Raw genomic sequence first — 25686 nt, 5'->3', positions numbered from 1 at the left:
TTATAATTTTTTAATATAAAATCTGAAATCTGGAATTTCAATCAAATGTTGGTGCACCTGCACGGGATGTGAGAAGCTTTTAGAGAGGGGGATGTCAGAAGGCATATCTGGCAACCGCGGTCTGCCATCTTTGATTGTGAGACAGGCCGCGGCGCGAGCGGGGCCTCACTCAACTAGAAAAACGGTCTGGCACGAGATAACGGGTGGGGAGAGATACGGAACCACGGGAAGACTGCGAACCGGTTCCCGCTGTAACGGCCGAGCAGACGAGAAGAGACCGGTGGCGTGAAACTGCGGAGAAGACAGAAAGCGCAGGACCGCGCATGTGGAGAGCGGTTTGTTGGCAGCCAGCGAGCAGAGTAGCTAACCATCGTTAGCCGAACTGGGTTAGCAGGCTAGCCAGCTTTTGTAATCCGCCGGCCAGACACGCACTGGTCCACCACAAACCAGGCCGAAACCGGATTTCAAGTAAAGCCGTACAACACCCGAAAGGATAAAGGAGGCACCGGCGGCGGCAGGTGGGTCTGTGTGTCATGCAAATTGAAAGTGTGAAGTTTTGTTCAGTCGCTGATGGGCTGGTGTGCACACAGCGTTAGCTGGTTAGCATGCTTTGGCCACTGACGGGCTGGAAGTGGAGGTGATGGCGTCTGGTAAGAAACGAAACTGTGCTAAACCGTGCAAGCTGATGGCCTGCTTTCAAACGCCACCTATAATGACATTATACATTAAAAGCTGGCCCGTTGGCTGCGTTATAATGTTGGCGTTTTTATGAGAGTGAGGTGATATTTGAGCCCGGTTTGGTTGAGTTCCGGCGAAAGAGGGCCTGCACTCCCCTGCCGGTATGAGCCACCCAGCCCACCACTGGGTCGATTCATGGGGAGAGATGGCCTGCAGATTCATGAATGGCAATAATTTAAGTAAAGTAAACTACACGGAACAGTGAAACCTTTATATCTGATCTGACATTTAACCAAGGAACATGTCCTGGTGTTCTTTTCATTTATGTTAAAATGAAACTTTAGCGCACTGCTTCCATTTCCAGCCGTGATGAGGTGCAGATTTAACGAATTGTGGTCGTAAAGAACATTTTTACTCTGTGAGTATGCATGGTTGGCAGGGTTGAGTTGTCTAAGACTCCATATGATTCATAAGCATCTCTTGGATGTGGAAAATACTTGGAAGATAATTAATTGGCTTCATGGTGATGTTTTCTGCTTATGCATTTTAGATTAGTAATGAGTCTACATCTGAATGGTTTCAAGGAGGCCATTCAGTGAAATATTGATTCGAGTAGTACTTATTGATCCACCAGTCAGTGATGGTGCCTGATCAGAGAGGCACAGGGACAAGAAGGGAACAGTCTTTGGGAAGCAGTGATTTATAAAGATAAAGAGAAGTTATTTTTATCCTTCACTTGGCATAAAAACAAGTTTAATGGGACTGATATCAGTTTACTTTTTATATCACATCACTTAATCCCATGTGTGTATTTGACATGACATGATCATTTGACTATCCAATCTAAGCACCTACCCATCCTCATACTGAAACAAAACCATACTTCACCTTCTTATGGGGACAATGGAATTGCAGACATCTCCCAAAGGAAATGGATTCATTAGTATTGATGACATTGAATAAACATAATAATTTAAGTGTCTTCCAGTCCTCATCTTTCACCCAGCTTTATGTTCACTGTGCCAAAAACACTAAGCAGTCATTAAAAATGGCTTACTAAGCCTCTTTCATTGGCCCTGACCAATGGGAATGTCAGTTGATAGATGCTGAGTGGGTTCTAATTATTAATGTTTTCTATTTATGGGCCATATCATGTGGCAGGTTATAACTTGACAGATATTGATGGCAAAGTCGATAGTTGACGGGGCTTACATTATTAAGGGTTTAATATTTTCTGTATTTTCTGCATTTTCTCTAACTTTGACCAGTGTATATATAAATTCTAGCCTATTATGGGCAGTGTAGATTCTTTTTCTTTTTCTTCCTTTTTTTTTTTTTTTACTGCAGTATTACAATGCAAAACACAGGGGACCATCAAGAACAAGACTGTCAGTCACATTACGGGTGAAAAAGTACTGCTATCAAGAAGAGACAAAACAAATGCTTTGTAGTAATAATAATATTCTAAAACTAATCATACCACATTTACCTTGTTGTATTATTGCTGTAAATCAAATTTGCAATTGCATTATGACCAAATTAATCATCTAGCCCCGCTGCAAACAAAATGGTGTAGACATCAGCAATATACAGGCACGTAACCTCAGTCTACTAAACTTGCAAGTAGAGCTCACCTGTAAAAGGGAGTCTTGCAAAAAATTATCTTTACTAGAGATGCACAAATTAAACTTGCTTACTTTGAGTTGATAGAAATCACACAGCTCAGCTTATTGTTACCAACACCGGAGTCTGCATTGAACCATTATTTAATCCAAAAATCAGATCAGCACATCCCTTGTCCTAACCTTGATTTAGAGTTCAAATAACCTCACAAAACCAATAGTGTTCCTAATTTTTGAGTGTGGATTTGTGAGCCATTTTGAACTCTAGTCATATTTCAGTGCAAAATAATGTCCACATGTGTGTGCATAATGTGTGTATGTATTGTTCTAGTTAAGTGGTTATATGGCAGTTTACTCTGACACAGCCAGCATACAACAATTGATTTTGCACTCCAGAACCACACAACTTTCTTATCCACCTTGCCTGTTTACAACTTCCTGGCACAATGTGAGAGGGGGGGCAAGTGGCTGCATAACATCTGAGACCCAGTAGTTACCTGGCATATTTAGTTTAACCACGAGTATGTCTTTTCCTTTCAAGTGAGGGCAGCACTGTTTATAATGTCTTGTTGAATAGTTATGCTCTACTTTCAAGAAGTAAGCACAGTGGAGACGGTTATTAATGCCTTCTCAAATGTGTCAAAAACATCTTTGTTTATTTAGCACTGATTTAAGAAATGTGCGTTTGCTTCAAGCTTCTTCTTAATATTATCAAAAAGATTTAGATTAGATCATATAGAGCTGTTCGTCAGATCATGGCAAAACTCCTAATTACAATTTTTTTTTTTAATTCAATATTGAGATTTAGCACCATTACTAGTGTTTGAAAATGTATTAAACTTTTAAAAGAAGAAACTTTTGCTTGAAGTTTTTAGAGTTCAAGGACGTGAGCTTTCTTGAACTGTAATGAAAATGTAAATGAGTAACCTGAAATGAACTAAATCTGACACCTTAAACTTTTGTGGATGTGCAGAAGTAAAGGAAAGGGATGTGCTGAAAGGCAAAATGAGAGCAATATTAAAAATCATAATTCAACACACTTAATAATACTTTGTCATGATTACCTTGTTTTAATAATAAGTGGAAGCCAAAATAAGAATTGAGAAAAGTTTATAAACTCTACAGGCCTATAGTCAGATTGAAATTAGCAGCAGTGAGGATGCTTGATTTCGTACTGCTAATATTGTTATCCAAAACAGGAAAGTATTTTCACTGCCAACATGCTAGAGCTGAGCGATTAATGGAGTTTTATTTTTAATTAAGAATTTGGGCTTCCAGTGATTATAAAAACAAAACAATTAAGATGAACCATTATTGTGCTGTATTATGTTTAATAGTGAAGCACTGGACCGTTCTTCCTCTGATGTGGAACTTGGTGTTAATGTTGCCCTGTGGTGATTTTGCTACTGCAGTAGTAATCATCCTCAGAACGAGAGGAACTACAGCTTTGCTGCTGACTTTGGTCTCCCCTCTCCTGTGTTTGCAGGCAACTTTGAGGCAACATCAGTTGCCAATAACCTCATTTATCTCAGTCTTTAAAATTCAACTGAGGAAAAAAGCTAGAGTTAAAGAAAATTTTACAGTTAATTGCCAGTTAATTTTTTCTAATGTTTCATGTCAAATCATTCTGATCTTATTTAATAAATATTTGATCTAGATTCAGTAATTTTGCCTTCATTAAACAGGCAAAATCTGTGAGAACCACACACAAACTATTTAACGCACAAAAGAAACGCCAAAGTGCTGATAGTTTGAGCTCATAAAACTGTGAACAGTAATGCAGAGCAGTTGCAGGTGTGCAGGGTTACGCTGGAGGTCAGGCTAGACAAATTAGGGCTGGAGAGCTGGGATGTTATCACAGATCTTTTTCTTGCACTCCTAATATAATCATTCAAACTCTTACAATATGGTCTCTTTAAGTGAATGTTGATTAAGAGCAAGTCCACAACATATTAGATACTAAATTACCCCATTTGGTGTCGAGAGCTCATTCTTGAGTAACTTCAGACTTTGGATTTTTATAAACGTGCTTGTTGAACTTTTAAGAAAAATTGTATTCGTTATTAATGAGCTTAACAAAAGAATCTTGATTTAGTTTCCCCTGTCTTATTCTTATCATCTCAGGTTAATAGGACCTGTGAAAACTTGTCACCACTGTAAGGAGAAGGGATTTACTCGCTATTTAAGTGATAAAAGAAGAGCATCGCTGGAGGGGGACAAAAACGATTAACCACAATAGTTGTTTTACATCTGTTATCTTGCTTTCATAGGTTGTCATGAAGGCCTTTATTGATAGTTTGTTTGTTTTTTTCCTCATGCAGAGGGATTCCCACTCCATCATCCTGGAGTTAGTGGCACCTGATGCCAGTTCTCTACTTGCGAGGGGGTTTGGTTAGACAGATCCTTTTTGAGGAAACAGCTGGATGAAGTTGAGAACTGGCCTTACAAAAATGTGGCCAGCAAGCACAGAAACAAAAGACTTGAGTGAAGAATTGTCCGCTAATAAACTGATTGTGGGTGCCTCTGGGGGAAAAAAAGATGTAAAATTCTAAAATGAGTCATCAAATCTATTTTGGGGCAATTAATAAACCTGGTCTAAGGCAGGAGGAAAAAGAATGAAGAAACCAACAAAAAATACAAAAGTCTCTTTTTAAAAATGAATAAATAAGTTGAACTGAACAGAATGGAGATGTTTTTTGGTTTAATAAAGGCACTATGGATTTGTATTGGCTACCATCGCTACAGAAACCAGCGGTAATGTTCATACTTTCATCCTTACAGAAAATAAGAGGAAATCGGGCAGCATTTTGGATAGTGTGAACTGATCTGAGCTGTCTGTTCCCCCAAGCGCACACATACACACACCAACATAATCTCACACTTACAGACTCTGTTACACCACTTCCCCCGTTAATAATAAATGACCTTTGTGTGACATAGGAAAGACACTGCAGCCATAAACGTGTTGCCTCTCTGTCCTTGGAGCTGCTCACTCTAATTCACTTTCTGGTGTTTCCTTTTCTTGGCTACTGAACTGTGTATCTTAAATCCTGCTCTTTTTCCTCTCACCGCCCCATTGCCATAACTGGGCAGAGTGTCTTTTTTTGTGTCATTTCTTATGTCGTCTTTGTACTACTAAAGAGAGATTTTGGTGGGTAGGGCTGTGCGATATGACCAAAATCTCATATCCCGATATTAAGACATCTATCGTCCGATAACGATATAAATCACAAAAATGTAACATTTTCTGTAAATTCTGTGAATGTCGGGCAGCTCGACTTGCGTGAAGTGTTTCCAGCTGGGCGTCGCGTACCTGGAGTCGAGTGTTTTAACTGATGCATGAAACTATACATTTTTAGACATAGGTTGTAACGGCCGCCGTTTTCTTTGTGAGTATTTATTACACAGCGTGCTGCGGGGAAAAGCCTGTTCTAACGTTTGAGTCTAAGGTTTATTTTTTAGCACCTGACGGCTCTTTTTGCTTCTCATCCGTAAATACTCTCGTCTTTCACGTGATTCAGTTTATTTTGAAAAGTCTCAACAGGATCTTGAGCTTTATTGTGAAAGGTTTATGTGGAAAATAAACAAGCAGACATGCGGTGGTTTTACCGTCGTTGTTGCTAACGACAGTGCATAAAAACAAGCGCTTGTCCGTCTATAGTGTGGTTATATTAAATATAAGAGAAAGAGAGAACTTTAGGAAATTAATATAGCCACTACAGTGACCATCAAAATAATGAAAAAATATTGCTGTAAACAGTTTATTTTGCGACACCACGAAACAAACGATAGCGTAAAATGAAACGATAGACGTTTTTATATCGTCATCCGATATATATCGTTATATCGAACAGCCCTATTGGTGGGTGTTCTTTCCTTTTTTTATAAAAGTCATTATGTCATCTTTTCTGATGAATTTTTCAGCCTTCCAATTTGGCAGACCATTAAAAGCTGATCTGCTCATTAGGTGGATCAGGGTTCATGCAAGACGTGTGGCACTAACTTCATTATGAGCGTTACCGTAGTCCCTGGAGGGAAAACCCCTTTTAAATTCAATACCAAGTCAAACGAATTGGTATTTTAGCCAATAAACTTTGAAGGGGTGTCTCTTCTCTGATCGCATTTTTATCTCCTTTGTGCTATAGGAGGCTGGTTCTGGGGGCGAGGCCAAAGGACCAGACTCAATGAGTTTCCAGCGAAATGTCCGAGAAGTCAGGGCAGAGCACCAAGGCAAAGGATGGCAAAACAAAGTATGCAACCCTTAGCCTCTTCAACACCTACAAAGGCAAATCTCTGGAAACCCAGAAAACTGCAGGTAAGCTTTCAGTAATATTTCTCATATTTGCTGTTAAACACAGTTTTGTGTAGCTAAGAAGTATCCCCATGATCGGAAGGTCAGGGGTTTTTTGAGAAAATTAAAGGATTTTAAGTGCGCCTTAGTGCAGAAAATACGGTATACAGAAGAAAAGAATAATCATGATATATATTGTTACCGTACATGCTTCAAATTATACTGCAATATGTTTTTTAGGCCATATCACCAGCCCCACTGTTGTGCTCCCATTTCTGTATATAAATATATTTGCAAAGGGATAATGAAATGTGTGATGTTATTCTGAGAGGTATGGCATCTAAAGCAAAAAGACAAATGTGCCAGTTTATTTAGTAATAGAATACAACATTAAAAAATATGTATGTTCCCATTTAGAAGATGTACTTACAGAGAATGAGTTCAAGTGGAAAACAGCTGCTGGGAATAGCAAAGATGGTGAATGGATAGTGTCTATGCATCTTCACTCATAACTGGTTTTCACACTGTGTTTAGAGAAGACACCTCATTATTTGAATGATTGACCATATTAAAAAAATAACCATGCATCATTGTAACAGTTGATAAATGGCTAAAGGAAAGGCCTAATAGATCCACTTCATTGGATTTGATTGGGGCTGCAGCTAAAGATTGTTATAATTGAGTAATTTATTGATTATTCCTTCGATTAATCGGTTAAGAAATATGTTTGTCTTATTAATAAGCAATAATAAATATTCCAAAGAGAAAGAAACACAGGTCTTCAAAATGAACTGCTATTTTAGTTTTCATTTTAGAAATTGCAATGTTTTTTTGTTTCATTTGTCAAAAAAGGCTACTGAAGGCTTCAGTAAGCTGCATAATTTAACCAGTCTGGGATCAGACTACGTTAACGGTTAATGTGCATATTTTAATACATGGTCTGGAGACTTACTGCAGATTTTTCTCTGTGTAAAACAAACGGTGGTGGATGAAGCAGCTACAAAGTTGGCTACAAATGTCGGCGTTTGTTGATCAGGTGCTTTGATGAAGGACTCCCGCCGCTTGTTTCTACTAAAGGTTTAATGGTGATTACAGGAACAGCGCTGCTGTTTTGGATGCTAGAAATGCGTTTCCTTTCACTCAACCTGAGATCAGTCTCAGTAACGGCACCGCCTCTTTGCTCTTCGTGGTGTGTAAGCAGACTCCGGCTCAAAGTTAAACTCTGCCAGCGTTGTCATCACTGCTGCTGTTGCATTATCAGCGTTTTTGGTTTAAACAAGGGGCTGTCTAAGCTTAATTTCATCAATCTTTTTATTTACACGCTTCTCCTAAATGTTTGTATTGCTGGACAGTTTTTAGTCGCAAATGTGATTGAAAACTTCGCATTTACTAGTGACTACGGCATGCTACAGAGCTGTGCAATTGACAAAGCATGGAAGCAAAGAATTGGAGAATTTTGTTATAATCTAATTATTCTAAGTACTCAATGAATCTTTGATTTGGCTTAACTGTTTTTATATGCATGTTCATATACAGTTATGAGATTGTTTGGTGGTATAGTTCAGATAAAGAATTATACAAAGAGAATGCATATGAACAAACAGGTGAAACTTTTGTCTGTCTGTATTCTTTTTAATTGTCAAGTTTATCACTGATGTGTTGGGACTACACTGCAGGCTGAATGAGGAGCAGTGTGACAACTGTGTTATGAATGAATCCAACATAAACAAGCTGACCCCTATTACTCTTGTGACAGCTGTTTAAAAGCAGTACAGGGGGGGAAAAAAATATGCTAATCTTGATCATCTTCTACATAATGTTTCTTCATTCCAGTGGCTGCCAGACATGGGCTCCAGAGTTTGGGCAAAGTTGCTGTCAGCCGGCGCATGCCCCCTCCGGCCAACCTCCCCAGCCTGAAAGCAGAGAACAAGGGAAACGATCCCAACGTCAACATTGTCCCCAAAGACGGCAGTGGATGGGCATCTCGAACTGAAGCCGGGGAGGAGAGGTGCATTTAACTTGCTTGCATTAAATATCTTAGATCCACATTTATTTTTTTCATACAGAGGAAAATAGTCTAAAAGTTTTATCCTAAAGTTACTTATTAGTAGCTGTAATTATCTAGTATAAAGTGGAGTATCATTCATATTTCAGATTCATATTTTTGAAAGCTTTACCCTGTTTTTATGTACCATAGGCAACAGGAGACACCACCACCTCAAAACAAACCAGCAGTGGTCCAGCCACAGGACCTTTCTGTTGGGGGCAGTCGTTCCTGGGCAAACAGCAAGCAGACACAGCTAGACGGTAAATATGTGTACCATTTGCTCCGTAAGCCTTACACCTGCTCAAAAAACTATTATCTATGTGTACACCATGGTTGTTCTTGGAAATTATGTAAAAGATTGTAAACCGTATCCAGCACATTCCCTACTTGTGTTCACCAAACAAAGTCCCAATCCTCAGTCTGCCATTATAGTCCGCTTGGAATGCAGATCATTTGAACTCTGCATAATGTAATGTTAGGGTGTAAAACTTCTGTGCACCAAATTGAGGATTAGACCCTTCAGTGCTTCTGTAAATGATTGTTATATATTTAACCTTGTGATTTCTTCACATTTATAATGATCTGCTTGTCCTGGACAGGTTCTCCCCGTGTGAGCAGCCATTTTCACCAGGAGTTTCCCAGCTTGCAGGCGGCTGGTGAGGTCAAGGACGGTCAAGAAGAGGAGCCTTATGGACCAGGCCCGAGCCTTAGACCTCAAAGTATGGACACAGCCACGCACATAAACATCATTCAGTGTTCACTGGTTGCCTTTTTTGGTCAAAAACGGGGGTCTCAAACTTGCGGTCCACATCACCTCTACTTGCGGCACGTATATTGACGTAAAGAAATATAATGCAATTTGGCCCTTGAAGTTACTTTTTTTTTTTTGTTAGGAGGATTTGTTTGTTGTTGAGTACAATGTTAAAATAAGTTCTTTAAAAAGCAAAGAATTGTTTAATATCAAGCCAATATGAGCAGAGAGTTAGTTCAGTGAGTTATTATTTGTAAAGAAAACCATCTTCAGCAGCAGTCAAAAACTAATGTGTACACTTATGTTTGCATTTTTATTTTGTTAAATACAAACAAAATTATAGCAGAAGTGCTGCCACGTGTCTGGCCAGAAAGACCAGAGTACCTATTTGGTAGTTCAATGAAAGGCTTCAGTTAAGTGTGGTGGGGGGGGGGGAATTGCATTCACGTTTGCAGTTTTGTCTCGTTATACAATATTTGAAATTTTAAAAAAAGAATCAAAACACTACATTTTTGGAAATATTTTTGGGTGTTTTCTTGTTTGTTGTTTTGGTTTGGTTTTTTTGTACTACTTGAACACTACAGTGGTCCTCCAGTGAGATGAGTGCTCATTCCACAGCTCATTTAAGTTTGAGACCCCTGGTCTAAAAGATTCCGTAACTATAATCAGACAATCAAAACCTCTTATCTGTCGGTCCTGGTAGATGTTGGCAGTTGGCGTGAGGGTGGCGGCAGGAATTTGAACACTGCACCTAGCCCCCCGGAGATGGAGAACAGGGCTTTGGAGGAGGGTAGCGCGGTCCCTGGTACCTCTACACCGCCTGTCGAAGCTGATGAACCTGGCCGAAACACAACCACTGATGTCCAAAGGGAGAAGAAGGAACCCAGGGAGAGGTTACCTCCCTCTGGCCCCCCTCAGCCAAAAGTTAATGGAGGACAACAGCCTCCTGCTGGCGTACCAACTCACTTTGACCCTGCTTTCAGGAGTATGATGCCACCTTATGTAAGTACTAATATTACATAGTCTGCATGGGCAATACAAAAATATCACAACTGCAAAAACTAGTGGTTGTTTTTCTTTACCCTGTGTGTTGATTGCTGTCTCTGTGATTTAGATGTTCCACGCCTATCCGCAAATGTCTTTTGGTGCAGGGCAGGGGAACTTCAGATACCCTGTACCGCAAGATGGGGCAAAGTGAGTTTAGGGGATAAGCCCTTGACACTTGGATTGCAGAAAAATAAGATCAATTTTGAGTTTTTATTTAAAGTATAGTATATTTTGGATTCTTTTAAAGATGAAACATTAACATCATTGCTACAGACATCACATAATCACAGAAGCACATTGTGTACACAAGTAATTTATATATTTGTTAGGTTTAAAAATCAACTTTCATTTCTTTTTCAGGGCTCCTCGTTCAGCACGACCTCAGCAGCCACCCCCACAATCCTGGCTTCAAGACCCAGACAGACCCTCTATTATCAGTGCAACCGAACTGAAGGAACTCGACAACTTGGACACTGATGCTGATGAGGGCTGGGCAGGTCAGTAGATTGATATCTTCTATAAATGACAGCATCTAATTGTAATAGAAATTTGTGCATCTCTGATATTTCTAGCTTCTTATCAGTCATGTCTATTTTGCAATTCAGGAGCTCAGATGGAGGTGGATTACACCGAGAAACTTAACTTCAGTGATGATGAGGAGAACCAAGCTGCTAAAGACAAGGGAGAAAACTGGTTAGCATTTTTATATATTCATTTACTATATCCTGCTTTTACTTTTCATGTTCTTCACTTGCACCACACAAGTGTTTCCAGTATTGGCAAAATTTGAACTGAGTTGGTCCAAAGTTTTATTAACTTATGATTAATACAGAAGGCTGCAGTAGGGGAAACAGTCGTATGCATTTGAATGAGGTGGACAACATTATGAATGATTGTTGGTAAAATGGACCAATACACGATAAAACAATGAGGTATGGGGCTATTGTTAAAGATGATTTACAGCGCTTGAAGATTCATTCACTTCCATGAGCAAAGAAAGAAATTGATATTCACATATTGCTGGGAGGCCACAGCTTGAGAATGGTTGTTTAATGGAAGCATTATTGTCTTGTTGATGGACAAAGTGCCAAATGATTTATACAAAGTGAAATAATGAAAAAAAAATTTTAAATGGAAGTTTGCAAAGCTTTTTGTGTACACTGGTGGCATTTGTGGTAAATTCATTAATGAAACCTACAAATTCAGGTTAGTTGAAAATTGGGCATGCGTGTTAGTTAAGTAAAAAAACCAACCAAACAAAAAACACCTATCTTCTTTTCAGGGAGTGGCTGGGTAAAGTGGATCGTATGAGATCTCGGCCATCGGACAGTCAGGAGGGCTGGAAGGAGGGATCTGAGGACCGTGGAGGAAGTAAAGCTTCATGGACTGAGAGTGTTGATCCCAGAGCCCCATCACCTGGCAGTATGGGGCAATATAATAAATCAGCTGCTACACAGGACTTCCAGGTAAAGCATGTGCAAGTTACAGAAGCCTACTATCATGTCTTCATTTTATTAACACTGTGATCACTTTGTTTATGACTTATTCTGTTTTTCAGGCTGGCAATCGCTCTGGTGGTGGAGCTCAGCGTGGAGGCAAAGCACAGGCTGCAGGGGCACCTGGTGCTGAGGAGGATTCTGAAGCCTGGCGACAAAAACGGAAAAAGTCTTCTGAAATTTCTGAAGCTGTAGAGCGAGCAAGACGGAGGCGAGAGGAAGAGGAACGCCGGATGGAAGAACAACGGCTTGCTGCTTGTGCTGAAAAACTTAAACGTTTAAATGAAAAACACCGCCAGGCTAATGAGGGCAAGCCTTCCTCTGCTCAGACCACCAATGATGAGGCAGGAGCTCCCCGTGAGGAAGCATCTTTATCGACTCCTGCTCCTGTTTCGAGTCCTGCACCTTCAGTCCCAGTTTCACAATCACAAGTCACAGTCATGCAGACTTCCTTACCTGAGAGAGGGGATCGAGACAGAGATAGGATAGAACGAGAGAGAGCAGAACCAAATGCTGAGGAAGAGGTTCACCTGCCTCGTCAGCCCACCCCGCCTGTCCAGAGACCTGTAGCCTTAGCTCCAGAGCAGCCACAGGGCGAGGGAGAGACCTCCTTGGCTGAGGTTGGTCCCATAATGGACGAGAACCAAACTGATAGGACCTCAGTGCCAATCCGAGACTATTTTAACATGGAGGACAACAGAGGTAAGCTAACTCTGAGCAATGATCAAGTTGCAAAAAAAATTACCTGACTGCCACTTGTTAATTAATGCCAATACCGTTTTTGTTTTTTCCACAGTGGATGAGCCCCACATGTCTTTGCCCCACAAGGAAACCCCTGTTGGTGATGAAGTCCCTATTGCACAATCACCGCTGGAAGGGGAGGCAGCAGCAGCTATGCGTCCTTCTGTCATCTCAGGCTATTCCAAACAGTTTCAAAAGTCTTTACCACCTCGATTCCTCAGACAGCAGGTAAGGGTTTGGCCTTCCTTGGTAAATCATTATCTGGTTGTACCATGGGCTAGTTGGGGATCTTAGATGGCCTGTCAAGCAACATTTCCTCTTTTAAAAGTGGGGGGGGGAATTGAGTGATTTATAGTAAAGATGTGGTTTGATATATGCACACCTGAGCTATTTCTTTGCAATAGCTTTAACTGTAACATATGGTGATCAGGTTGAGCACTCGGTAAAATAATTTGATATGAAGTCTCTGTTTGATGGGTTAAGTTAGCTTTAGTTATTTTAAAATTTCTTAAATGTTCTTCAATGGACTTATAGGAACAGATGAAGCAGCAGCAATGGCAACAACAGCAGCAACAGCAGAGTGGGGGCTCTGTGTCCCCCTCAGGTGGTGGCAGCGTTCCAGCTGCCCAACAACAGCAGCAACAACAGCAGCACCGCTCCATGTACCAACCCATAGGCCCTCACCACCAACACTTGGCCTCCATGGGATTTGATCCCCGCTGGCTTATGATGCAGTCCTACATGGACCCTCGAATGATGTCAGGCCGGCCGCCTATGGACATGCCAACTAACATTCACCCTGGTAAGTAGACATGCAAAAGAAATTTGGTATGGGTGTGATAAGTGTTGCTGTGTGGTTTTTTTTCAAAGTACATCTTTTGTCAACTTCAGGGAGGATGCCACCTAAGCAGATTGTACGCAGAGAGCCAGGGGACAACTCAAGCTCTAGCTCGGATTCATTTGACCACTTAACCCGACCAGTTCGTGACCACGGCCTGCCCTCAGACTCACGGATGGTATGGGGATCGGACCCATACCCACAGTCAGAGCCATTACCTTCTGTAACTCCTCCAAAAGGAAGGGATGATAACAAGGAGCAAAGGTTAAAAAAATATTAATTGACAGAAAAAAATATGAATGGAACCAACTTAACTTTTATGCTTAAAACATCTCAATAAAATTTGGTGTTTTTTATTTATAGGATGGATTCTGGTTTGGATCTGGACAGGGGTCTTCCAGCTATCTATCCCCAAGATCACAGTTCATTGGACTCTCGTAAAAGTAACTTCTTCCGGGACCCTTCAGAGTCTCTATCAGCATTTACGCAGGGCCCGGAAGACGTGCCAGGACCTCTCGACCGAGTCCCTGTAGGCACAGGTTTTGACCCAGAGGAGCCAGGCTTACCAAGTGGGGAGGAGGTAGAAGCTCTTGGCCAAGCCATGCTCCAGAGAAGTGTCTCACAGGGCTCCAGCCACTCTGTTAAGCTTGAAGAGCCTAGGTTTGACGGGCTACCCCTGGGAACAAAATCACTAGAGATACAAGAAGCAGGGGAACGAACTGATGATAAGCCCCAGAATGAGCTCTACTCTCAGGCTGCTGTAACAAATAACAGGGCTACCCCTCCTGCTGATGGATTACACAAACAAGAGAAGTTGCCTCTGCCAGCACCCAGCAAGCAGAAGGCTGAGCTGCGGTGGGGCGGGAGATCAGGAGCTGGACGCAGAGAAGGACCTGGAGGAGACAGACCTGCACGAAGATCTGGGCCAATAAAGAAACCTGTCTTAAGGGACATGAAAGAAGAGAGGGAGCAAAGAGAAGAAAGAGAGAAGCGTCATGAGAGAGGGGAAAGAGGGGATCGGCCCAAAAAGGATCAGTCATCCAAAGCTCCATCTGCTGCTGCTGTTGTATCAGAAGACTCCAGGCCTCACGGTGAGGGGAAGAGAGAAACTGCAGAAGCAGAGGAAACCCCAACTGCCCATCAGAGGGCCAGAGACTCTCAGCCTTCTTCTGGGGCTCCCACCTCTTCTTCTCAGGAGGAGAAGGTGGAAAAGGCACCCAGCAATGACAAACATCCAGAACCCAAACTGCCCTCTCGGAAGGAGTCCAACCTCCCTCCACGTTCCTACCGGCGAGAGGAAAGGGAGAGGGAACGAGAGCGGGAGAAGGAAATGGATAAGGACAGAGAGCGAGAATGGCCGGCAGACTCAAATTTCAAAGGTCGTGGTCGAGGAGAGTATTATTCCAGAGGACGGAGCTACCGTGGGACTTATAGTGGTAGAGGCAGGGGGAGTCGGGGTAGAAGCCGGCCAGAATACCCCTATCGAGAGCCCCGATCACGCTCAGATTTACCATCTGCTGCAGGTGCTGCTGCCTTTCGCAACAGGGAGGAAAGCGAAACACGAAGTGAGAGCTCGGACTTTGAGGTTATACCAAAACGTAGACGGCGCCGTGGTTCAGACACAGACTCTGAAAGTGAAGGTGGGAGGGAGTCTGCCAGTGATACTGGACCATCTGACCGTGAGCCTAGCACCAAACCTAGCCGTCCACTGAGAAGAGAGCTCCCTGGGGAGGGCCGGTCTGTACCTCACAAGCCAGGCTTTGGACCACCTCACATGGGGGAAAAGGTTGGATCAAGAGCAGATGATGAAAGCCGCCCCAAACCAGGATTCCTTCCTAAAGGAGAGCCTTCTCGGCGAGGAAGAGGGGGATTATACAGCAGACGAGGTGGAGCGAGGGAGCGTGGAGGCCCACGCTCAGCCCCTCTTAGACGACCAGCAGCCAGAGAACCTTCCTCCCAGTGGCCCTCTAAACCCATGGAGACATTCAGGCCTGAAGATGCAGAGTCCACATCAAGATTTGACAATCCTCCTACTGACCGACGACCCCCAAAATCTGAGGGGAAGAAATTTGGGGAGGGGGGTCCTCAAAGTAGCAGAGAGAGGCCTCGTCGATCTAGACCAGCACGGCCCCCAAGGCAAGATAAACCGCCCCGCTTTAGACGTTTAAAGGAGCGTGAGGCTGCAGTTTTGGCTAGTGGAGAGTCAGCCCCCAGTCCCCCTGTTCCTTTACCCTCAGTGCCTCATGCTGCTGTGCCCAGCACTGCAACTGCCCCAGTCCCCCTCTCCCCAACTCTCTCTAGAGCTCCAGGAACCCCATTAACTGTGCCTGCAGAAACGGCAGCCTCTATGCCCACACCTGACCTGCCGTCTCCTTCAGAAGCGCCTTTGCCTGATACAAGCAGTCCCACTATTACTGCTGCTGGTACCAAGTCGCCTGATTTGTCAAATCAGAACTCGTCAGATCAGGCGAATGAGGAGTGGGAAACTGCTTCTGAGAGCAGTGACTTTAATGAAAGGAGAGAGCGAGAAGAGAAGAAGGGAGCAGTGGAGGCTGCTAATGAAGCCGCTACAGCATCTGCGCCAGCCCCTGCACCACCCCAGGGCTCTTTGACTCCCAGTAAAAGCTCACCTGATGGAGGGGTGACACCAAAACGTGATGGAGCTCCTGGAGCCAAGAGGAGCTTCTCGAGTCAGAGGCCTACAGAGAGACAGAATCGTAGAGGCAACAGTGGAGCCAAACCAGGGCGCAGCTACACAGGGGGCAAGGGAGAGAGGAGAGGAGGGGCCAAAGCTGGCCGCAAAGGGTGAGTGTGAGACAATGAGGCTTTTGTCACTTGCACAAAGGAGTTGAACAGAGTGCCGTAGGATCACCCTGCAGGTTTATTTTCTAACAATAAACCATTTGTGTAGTTATTATGCCTAATTAAGAGTTTAACTGAATAGCGCCAGTGCAGAATGTAAATATCGCAGTAGTTTTGAAGTGGCATGTTCTTGTTGTTTTAAGTTCAAGACTGGGTTTCTTTCTCTGGTAAATAAATCTGGAAATGATCTTGTTAAAATGAAAAAAAAATTCCAAAAGAATTTCTACTGGAAGTGCATTTAAAAAAGGAAAGAGATATAATCATCATAGTATATTTATTATACACAATCAATTTTATGGGATGGAGGAAGTAAATTCGGTTCTTGTATCTGAGCTTTAAGTTTTGTTAAAAGGGGCCATTATTTCTGCATTTATTTATTTAGAATGATTCTTCACTCTGGTGATCAGTATGCTATAATTGGCCATCATAAAAATAGCTAAATACAGAATAAGACTGGTGGTATTTTTAGACTTCTACTGTATCTCAGGTTCCTGAACGAAAGCAGCAAAATTCTCACTATTTCTTGTACAAGCTGCCTGTGATTTTGGTTGTTTTTGTTTTTTGCTTGTTGCATAAATATACAGGAATTAAAGGTTTAAATATTTTTGCTTTCTACTTGTCTCTTAATGAAACAGCCCTGCAGCTCAGCAGAACTCAGAGACCGCAGCGCTAGCACCTGGAGGAGCAGCCCAGCGACCTGCAAAAGAGCAGCCCGCACGTCGCAAAGATGAAGCTAAGCAGGCCACCAAGAAGCCCAAGGAGAATGCTCTTTCTCAGTTTGATCTCAACAATTATGCCAGTCAGTAAACATGCTCATAGATTAAGCCTGTACTGCACTCGAGCTGTTTATCACTTGAAAACTGAGGTTAAAATTGTTGTTATTGTAGGTGTTGTGATTATTGATGACCACCCGGAGGTTACCACCACAGAGGACCCACAGTCCAGTGCCAACGATGATGGTTTTACAGAGGTGGTCTCCCGAAAACAACAGAAGCGTCTGCAGGATGAAGAGAAACGGAAAAAGGAAGAGCAAACTACTCAGGTAGGGGGAGCGATAGTTTGTGTGGTGCAATGTTTAAAGAAAAAATGGAGGTGTGCAACTAATATCCACACATGTCCGACAGAACTGGGGTAAAAAAGGCCCCGGTGAGAAGAACAGAGGAAGTGGAGGAAAGCTGCCACCAAGATTTGCTAAAAAGCAGTCATCACAGCAACAACAACAGGCCCCTCAGTCTCAGCCTCCTGTAGCTGCCGCCCCCCAGGCCCAGCAGCAGCCTTCAGTTCCTGCTGCGCAACATCCTCATCATGCCTCCTCCCAGCCTGCTGCTTCACCTCAGACTCTGGAAGGAACAGTGGCTCCTCTGCCCTCTGTTCCCCCTGCTGCTGCAGACTTCACGTCGAAGAGCCTACCCCCTGCACCTGCGCAGACACACAGTACTCTGGGTACTGAATTGTGGGAGAACAAGGTAGCGGGTGGTACCGTCCTTCCTGACGTCAAGAAGCGTGAGTGGAAAAGTTCCTTTTGGTCTTAAACTTCTCTCGACTCGTGAAATTTGCTGTGGTTGAATTGTGGATGGCTTTCTAATCGAAAATATACAATATGTTTATTCCAGTTGGTCCAATAAGCCCTCCCCAGCCACCTTCTGTGAGTGCCTGGAACAAACCTCTTACCTCCTTTACTGGTACTGTCTCCTCTGAGGTAGGTAAAAATGCCTCTCACACCTTCCTCTTTATTGTTTTAATGCTTTTGTCTCATGATAAACCATGAAAAATGTGTTTTTTAGGGTGTAAAGCCTGGAGCTGAGGGCAGTGTGGAGCTGGGAATAGACAGTATTCAGTTTGGAGCGCCATCATCTGCAGGCAGCACTGACAGTGATGGAGTTCCTGCGCTGCTTGAAAGTGGCTCTGAAAACAAACTACCTGCTCCCAAAGAACAGAGACAGAAACAACCTCGAGCTGGCCCAATCAAAACACAGAAGGTAAACATAGTCTTCAAGAAATGCAGCTTTGTGTTAAATGACACTGGTTTGTGTAATTTCTGTAAATATTTACTCCAGTGTAACTGTTTAATCTCTCCTCCTCAGCTACCAGAGATGGAACCAGTGGAAACCAAGGAGTACAAGCCGGGTCCCATTGGTAAAGAGCGCTCTCTAAAAAATCGTAAGGCCAAAGATGCACGTGGAGGAGAAGGTGATGGGATGGAGGGAGTAGTACCTGGAGGAGGTGCTAGCAGAGCAGCAGACTCCAGTCCTCCCACTAGCGACACCACAGTACCAGAGCTGGGTGGAGACATTGAGGGCATGATCACCGTCCCCTCAGCTGAGTACAACAGCAACTCTAAGGTATACTACAACTGTTTTACAACAGCTCACATTGAGCTAGATGAAGTCCTGCTATAATTAACCCATACTTATGTCCTCAATTTATTGTTTACAGATGGAGCTAAAAAATAAAATGATAAAGAAATCACTTCTCTTCAGACAATATCCGATCATTATTGAAAGCATGTAAACAAACGCCATCCATCTTTTGCTCACCACACATTGTGGTTACTTGCAGGCAACCAAAGTCTGTTCAAATGTGATCAGTTAGTAGCACGTGGACTACAAGCAGACTACAAATGGAAATCAGAGAACACTGGGAATCAAATCCTGTCCCTCAAACTCTGTTGAATTACTTTATTTGGGACTTCATTCATGACTGGCACAGTATTCAGATTATTACTTCACTAGTGATGTTTTTTTTCCCCCAAATTCTTTACCTTTTCATCATAAACAACATTTAGTTAACACTTAGAGTACTTTTGTGAATGTATTTTAATATGATTTTATATTAAATTATTGCCCCTCAGGAGTCTGTCACTGACTACACCACCCCCTCCTCGTCGTTGGCCGACAGCGTTCCCACAGGAGGCAACAAAATGGAAGATAGTTTAGTGGCCAATGTGAGTATATGTCTTTACGCAGGCTGAAAAGGTTACACACCATTTTTAATTTGAGGAGGTTACATCTTCTTTCCCCCCCCCCCCCTCCGGTTCTATGTTTTTAGGTGGCACTACCGCACTCATTGCCTCTCCCTCGCCGAGAGACCCTCCAGCAGAGCTCCAGTCTCAGTACAGTCTCTCCAGCTACTGTTGACCTAACACTAAAGGTGCACAGATGTACAGAAAATTCTAAGCAACATTGTTTTCTGCGAAATGTTTCTCTGAACCGTCACCTAAACACTTAATTCTGTCTTTTACCTCTTCAGATGGAATCGGCACGCAAAGCATGGGAGAATTCTCCAAGTCTGGAGAAGAGTTCTCCTGTCACCACCTCTTCATCTCCCATCACCTCCTGCGCTTCCTCATACTCCTCCTTCTCCTCTGCCTCCATGCCACAGATCCCAGTGGCTTCTGTTACCCCCAGTACCTCACTATCAGGTAATGTAACTCCCACTCACACGTATCCTACTTCCTACAGTATTGTTTTTGGAAACTTGTTAAAACACATCTTTTAATCATTTTCACCTTGCAGGCTCTGCCACCTATACGACATCATCCCTCAGTACCAAAACCACCACAGCCTCTGACCCCCCTAACATCTGTAAGGTGAAGCCCCAGCAGCTGCAAGGTGGAAGCCTGTCCTCTTCTAGCAATAGCAGCAGTAGCAGCAGCTTCTCTCAGCTTGGCTGTGTGCCTCCCCTCCTGCCCCAGCAACAGCAGACCCCACAGGTGTACGTCTCCCAGTCTGCAGCAGGTGAGGGGAAAACCTGAGTTCTGATATATACAGATATCCCTCGTGTTACTTGTATTGAAATTATTATCAATTGGAAATCTCGTTTTTCACAAATTTGATAACGAGCTTCACAGCTTGTTTTGTTATTACATATTTGCGGAGTTCTTTTGTGTGTGTGTGTTTCTGTGATTGATCTGTAATGTTTAACGTGTAGGCTCTGCAGCTCAGATTCCAGCCTTCTACATGGACACTAGCCACCTCTTCAGCACACCCCATCCTCGTTTGGCTCCTCCTTCCCTGGCGCAGCAGCAAGGTTTCCAGCCCGGCCTCTCACAGGTAGGAATAAAACAATACAGTTAAGTCTTTAGAGAAATATTAAAGGACAAAACCATTATTTTAATTTTTTTTTTTTCTTCTTCCCCCACCTTATAGCCAACTGCCGTGCAGCAGATTCCTATCCCTATATATGCTCCTCTGCAAGGTCAGCCTCAGCATCAACATACGCATCAGGCTCAGCTAGGACTTGGCGCCGGTCCTCCAGTCTCACAGCCACAGGACCTCTTTAGCTCTTCACTGCAGCCTTACAGGTAACGGCATCACAGGCTTTCAGTTTACTTCTCCCCTCCCTCCCTTGTTTCCTTCATCTCATTCTCTGGTTTTGTCATCCATCAGGTCACAGCAGGCATTCATGCAGAGCAACTTATCACAGCCCTCTATGATGCTCTCAGGACCATCCCTCCACAGTTATCCTGGTGTGCAGGCACCTGAGCTGGGCAAGCCTCAGTCCAACTTGGCTTACCAACAACCCTCCTCCACCCAGCACATTCCCATTCTGTTTGAGCCGCAGCTGAACCAGCCCTCTGGCATGGGTGGGTCTCAGCTCATTGATACACACCTGCTGCAGGTAAACAGAACATCATATGGAAAGTGAATTTGATTAATTTGTATATGCATGCATTTCATTTCACATTTTTGTGCCTTTGGTTCAGACTCGACAGGGAATGAATCAGCACTCGAACATGTACTCAGGGCAGGTGCAACAGCATGGTCAGAGTAGCTACTACAGCAACACACAGTCACCCAGTTCTGCAATGCAGCAGGTAACCTACATGCAAAAGTAACAGATTTAAAATTTATGAACCTGTTCTTGGTTTTAAATGTTGGACCACACTTCTTTTTTTTTTTTTCTTCTTCTTCTTCTTCTTCTCACTTGGGTTTACCGTTGTTTTAATTTCTCCCCAGGTGACGGTCCCTCTACCCGGTTCCCAGCTGTCCCTGCCTAACTTTGGTTCGGGTGGAGGCCAGCCCCTCTTGGCACTACCTCCCACTCCTCCCCAAGCCCAGCCCCCCAATATCAACCGACAGCCCCCAGTCTCTCAGCCGTACCGAGGCATCATGGGCCCCAACCACAGCATGATGCAGCCTCCCACCAGCAAGGTATTGAACCACGTGTATTTGACAGTTTGAATAAAGAGAGAAGTTTTTACGTGAGACTCAGTGGCTTTTTGTGACGTGTTGTAGATGGACATGGATATGAAACTATTTGGCAGCGGGATGGATGTGAAGCCAGGGACTCCTCCTGTCAGTGGCAGGAGCACTACACCCACCTCCAGTCCTTACAGGTAAATGCATAAAAGTACAGTTAACATTGTTACCATTTTTATTTGAAGCCTTATTTAATGTGGCCAAAACAGAAGAGCACAAACAACAAACTGTAATGAAAACAAATCATTTTATTTAGATATCCCTGTGTCACAAACTAAAAATGTACCTAAAGGAGCTTCTTATTCTCAGGAGTGTTCGTAGATTTTGTTAATATCATCTTTCTGTAATGTTTCTTTGACTTCTCTCTGCAGGGCCAGCTCCACCTCTCCTAGCAGCCAGTCCAGCAAGATGAACAGTATGCTCTACCAAAAGCAGTTTCAGCCCAGCTCTGCCGGCATGAGAATGACGCAGCACTTTCCTGGCCAGTTCAACCCACAGGTAATAATGTGCTTTTGTTTATCTTTGGTAACTTGTATAAAGCACTAATTTTGAAATATTAATTCCAAATGATTGAGTTTATTCTGCCCCCTCTTCATTCAGCTTCTGTCTCAGCCCAGCATAGTCTCTCCTCTGGTTCGCCCTCCTCATGCTAACTCCTTTGCTGGAGGTGTCCAGCGCTCTCCCATGGGCCCTCCAATGTCACCCAATGTAAGCGGTGGGCTCATGCCTCACCCCAGACCGCAGCACCCACAGCACAGCCAGCACCCCCCACGAGGACCACCTGGCTCGTCCCTCGCACCCAGAGGCACGCAAGCAGCACTAAAGGCTGAACAGGACCTAAAGGTGTGTCTGCTGTTCTTCATTTGGTGGAGTAACCTGTGCAGTGTAATGGATGTATGAGTTGAATTATCTATATTTTTCTTTCTCTCTTCAGGCAAAGCAGCGGGCTGAGGTGCTCCAGTCCACTCACAAGTTCTTCTCAGAGCAGCAGCAACAGCAGCAGCAGCTCAAGGCCCCGCAAGCCAGCAAAGCCTCTCGAATCGATCAAGGAGGAAAACCCCCGCTTGACACATCAGCTCCAAACCACCAGACAGGAGGCGAGCGCCCAGATTCTGAAAAACCCTCTGCATCCACGGCCAAGCCCATACGGACTGGCCCCATAAAGCCGCAGGCCATCAAACCAGAGGAGGGAAAGTAAAGCTCTTCTGACCCTCTTCAGATGATGAAACGAAAGGATGGAAGAGAGAATCTAGCCCCATTCACTCAGCCACCACCTCACATCAGCCCCGAGGACAGCGTGGGGGAGGAGTTGGGTAGAGATACAGATGGTAGTGGTGACTGACAGTAGGCCCTTTGGAGTGTAAACAAAATCCTCTTCCTCATCTTTCTTCCCCCCCCCGTCTTGTCCCGCTGTAGGTGGGGGCATTTGAGTTGGGTTGTTCCATCACATTTAGCTGCTGGTAAAGTTGCTGAGCAAGCTGTTCCATAGAAATCTACTGTGACGGTAGATAACGAGAGAGTTGGAGAGAGAGAGAGAGAGATCTGAAATTTGCTGCTGAGTTTGCCATTTTTATAGCTCTTCATTTCTGTTCAGTTTACCCTCCCACCCACCAAATAGGATCACACATTATATCAGATCCCTGTTTTGTTAACAAGAGAATGAATCAAATTTGTTTTTGTAGTTGAAGCAATCTTAAGGAGATGTCATTTAGTGAAGCACACGTTTTGTTCCCCAATCTCCCATTATAACTAATCCAGAGATCCGTGCAGGCGTGCACACCCTCTCGCTCAACGGTTTGATCCGATTACTGCTCGGAGACATGAATTCTGAAATCCTGTTGTCATTTGTTTTGTTTTCTTTGTTTTTACCAGAATTGAAATGTGAAAATCGCAGCTTTTGATTGACTTTAATAATCGATTGAGTTCTTGATTCGTCTGCCTGTGAGCCTTTGCTCCTGCCTTCTGCTCTCATCTCCTTGCCTGAGATTTTACTGATGTGTTGAGGTGGGTGTGTGTCGGGTCTGTGCGTGTGGTATACACAGAGGAGAGCTTGTAGCTGGACTCTCCTGTATGTTTAGCCAAAGGTTAAAGCAGAGATGAAGTCGCAGCCTTTTTAAGATTGCTGAGATTTGAGTGGATTTACAGGTTTACATGGATGATGTATGATCACTACTTGCAGTCGTTCCAGTGTAGGAGCTGCTGTCACACACACCCTTTCACTGCTTTCACACCCATCCTTGCTATCACACAAACACACACATACACACTTCACTGTCAAACACCGAGACCTGCTGCTATTGACTGAGTTTTAGAATTTAGCTAGAGTTTAGCAGGATAGGGCTGGGTAGAGGAATCGATGCGGTAAGCCGATTGTTTAAAACAGAAATCTTTTCGAGTGTGTGTGTGTGTATTGACCTTTACGGCGAGAGGGAACAGGAACAGGACGGAGAACAAGTTTAAAATTAAAAAAAAAAAATTAAAAAAAATTTAAAAAGACAGGGAGAGAAGCCTCAAATTCTGAAGTGTTTGGGCAGAAGGACACTTATTATTTTGTCTTTGCTGATGAGAGCAATCAGTGCTGTTTTCTGTCTCTGCCTCACCTCCACTGGCTGCCCCACCCACAATGCTCTCATCTTGGGGTTGCGGTGACAATGGTCCTTCAGAAATGTACAGTAGTATGCACCCTGAGGTGGTGAGGGGATTCCTCACGTCTACCCTGGTTGAGGAAAAAGTCCTTGCTCTGGAGGGGGGATGAGGGAGGGAGGGTAATGAATTGTTTTTTGTTTTGTTTTTGATTTTTTTTTTTTTTTTTTGTTGTACTTGTACAGGGGTTTCATCGCTGTATTAAAATATGTACGGTCTTATTTACATTCTCTTGGTTTGGTTACAGAAACTAATAAATAATATACTGTTGAGATGTTTTTCAGTGAAGTCTGCTTTTTACTTCCAAATCCTTTTCGATGACCATGCTGTGAAATGTCTAATCAATTTAATTCTGGTTTCGATTGCATCTGACCACTAGGTGTCAGTAAACACCATTTTAAATGGGCACAATGGAGAGCTTACATGAGGAAAACGCATTTTCTTCTAGCTCCACCTTCTTTTGAAGAGCTGATGGAAAGGTCTTATGACTGGTCAGTAAATCACTGATGTTTTATTACCCCTTAAAGTCACTGCTTGACCAGGTCAACAGAGTTTTGCCTGGAGAGAAAGTACTTTAGCTTATTTGAAAGGTTTTTAAATATCATTTGAAAATTACAGATTAAATCTTTGCTAATTGGTAAGACTTGGTTTTTATTCATTTGAATCTCCAGTAATCAGCAGTGCTTCGAGCCCTTTCAGTTTTCCAAGACTTTGACACTACTAAAATACCATTCTAAGTAATATTTCCTGAACCATATAATTTGAAAACCTCAGCTTTTGAGCTAAAAACAACAGTTCCATTTTAGCTGTGTTACCAACAACGACTTTAGACACCTGTTCAGCTGAACATGTATTATACTTCGGGGATATCGAGCTGTCAATTCTACCGGCTTTGGTACAAATGAAAGTGGCGAGAGGCAGCTCAACTGGCATGCGACATCTTATTTACGTCTATCAAATGCTCTCATCCGTGAAGAAGACAATGCACCAGCATCAGATGTGACCACTGGTGTTTTCTGGCAAATACCAGTTCAGCTGCATGATCTTCAGCTGTAAACACAGGTCCCACTGAAGGATTGCAGAACCCGATGAGACCCTTATGAAATCAGTTTCTGTTTAGTCGGAAATATCCACCAGTAGCCCGCTGGACATAATGTGGTAGTGCTTCTGTTCTTCCTTGCACAAAGGAGCAGATGCTGGTCTTTATGCGGCCCTGTCCAGGTGCCCTCATGTAACACCCCATCTCCTCTTATCTCATCCACACTCTTGAGAATGTTTTGGGAGAGACGACAAACTTTGTTGCAGTGCCTATGTATGTGTCATCCTGGGGGAGCTGGAAGAAGGTGGGGCATGCCAGTCGAGCTGCACGGTCCTGGATTGTGAGAAGACGGTGCAATAAAAGACCTGTCTCATGGTATCTTCTCCACACTCTTGAAACTGTGCTGGGAGAGACCGCAAACCTGAATGAG

The 25686-nt window shown here is 43.5% G+C and overlaps 1 protein-coding gene across 1 annotated transcript; it reads left to right on the top strand.

Annotated features, from left to right (window-relative positions):
- Positions 1-111: 111 nt before the first annotated feature.
- prrc2c (proline-rich coiled-coil 2C) lies at positions 112-24495 on the top strand. Its single transcript, XM_031753822.2, has 34 exons — positions 112-518; positions 6446-6615; positions 8425-8599; positions 8789-8898; positions 9238-9357; positions 10093-10391; positions 10504-10583; positions 10797-10933; positions 11042-11129; positions 11719-11902; positions 11995-12634; positions 12729-12901; positions 13208-13475; positions 13565-13775; positions 13875-16316; positions 17009-17172; positions 17261-17415; positions 17498-17876; positions 17987-18072; positions 18158-18352; positions 18458-18715; positions 19225-19317; positions 19422-19523; positions 19623-19794; positions 19889-20110; positions 20304-20425; positions 20522-20676; positions 20762-20993; positions 21079-21189; positions 21332-21526; positions 21611-21711; positions 21946-22072; positions 22175-22417; positions 22509-24495. The coding sequence occupies exons 2-34, from the start codon at positions 6501-6503 to the stop codon at positions 22770-22772; spliced, it is 8418 nt and encodes a 2805-aa protein (XP_031609682.1). The 5' UTR covers positions 112-518; positions 6446-6500; the 3' UTR covers positions 22773-24495.
- Positions 24496-25686: the final 1191 nt, after the last annotated feature.

The sequence above is a fragment of the Oreochromis aureus genome, linkage group 23 (genome assembly GCF_013358895.1).
Source record: "Oreochromis aureus strain Israel breed Guangdong linkage group 23, ZZ_aureus, whole genome shotgun sequence".
Taxonomy (NCBI): domain Eukaryota; kingdom Metazoa; phylum Chordata; class Actinopteri; order Cichliformes; family Cichlidae; genus Oreochromis; species Oreochromis aureus.
The sequence above is the reverse complement of the archived record's forward strand: the minus strand, read 5'-3'. Positions and strand labels throughout refer to the sequence as shown.

What these genes read in the sequence shown, in the direction of transcription:
- prrc2c (XM_031753822.2), top strand. Translation starts at nt 6,501, where the DNA reads ATGTCCGAGAAGTCAGGGCAGAGCACCAAGGCAAAGGATGGCAAAACA. An exon ending in GCCAAAGCTGGCCGCAAAGG is followed by an intron (nt 16,317 to 17,008) that starts GTGAGTGTGAGA and finishes TTAATGAAACAG; the next exon opens with CCCTGCAGCTCAGCAGAACT. An exon ending in CGTCTCCCAGTCTGCAGCAG is followed by an intron (nt 20,111 to 20,303) that starts GTGAGGGGAAAA and finishes TTTAACGTGTAG; the next exon opens with GCTCTGCAGCTCAGATTCCA.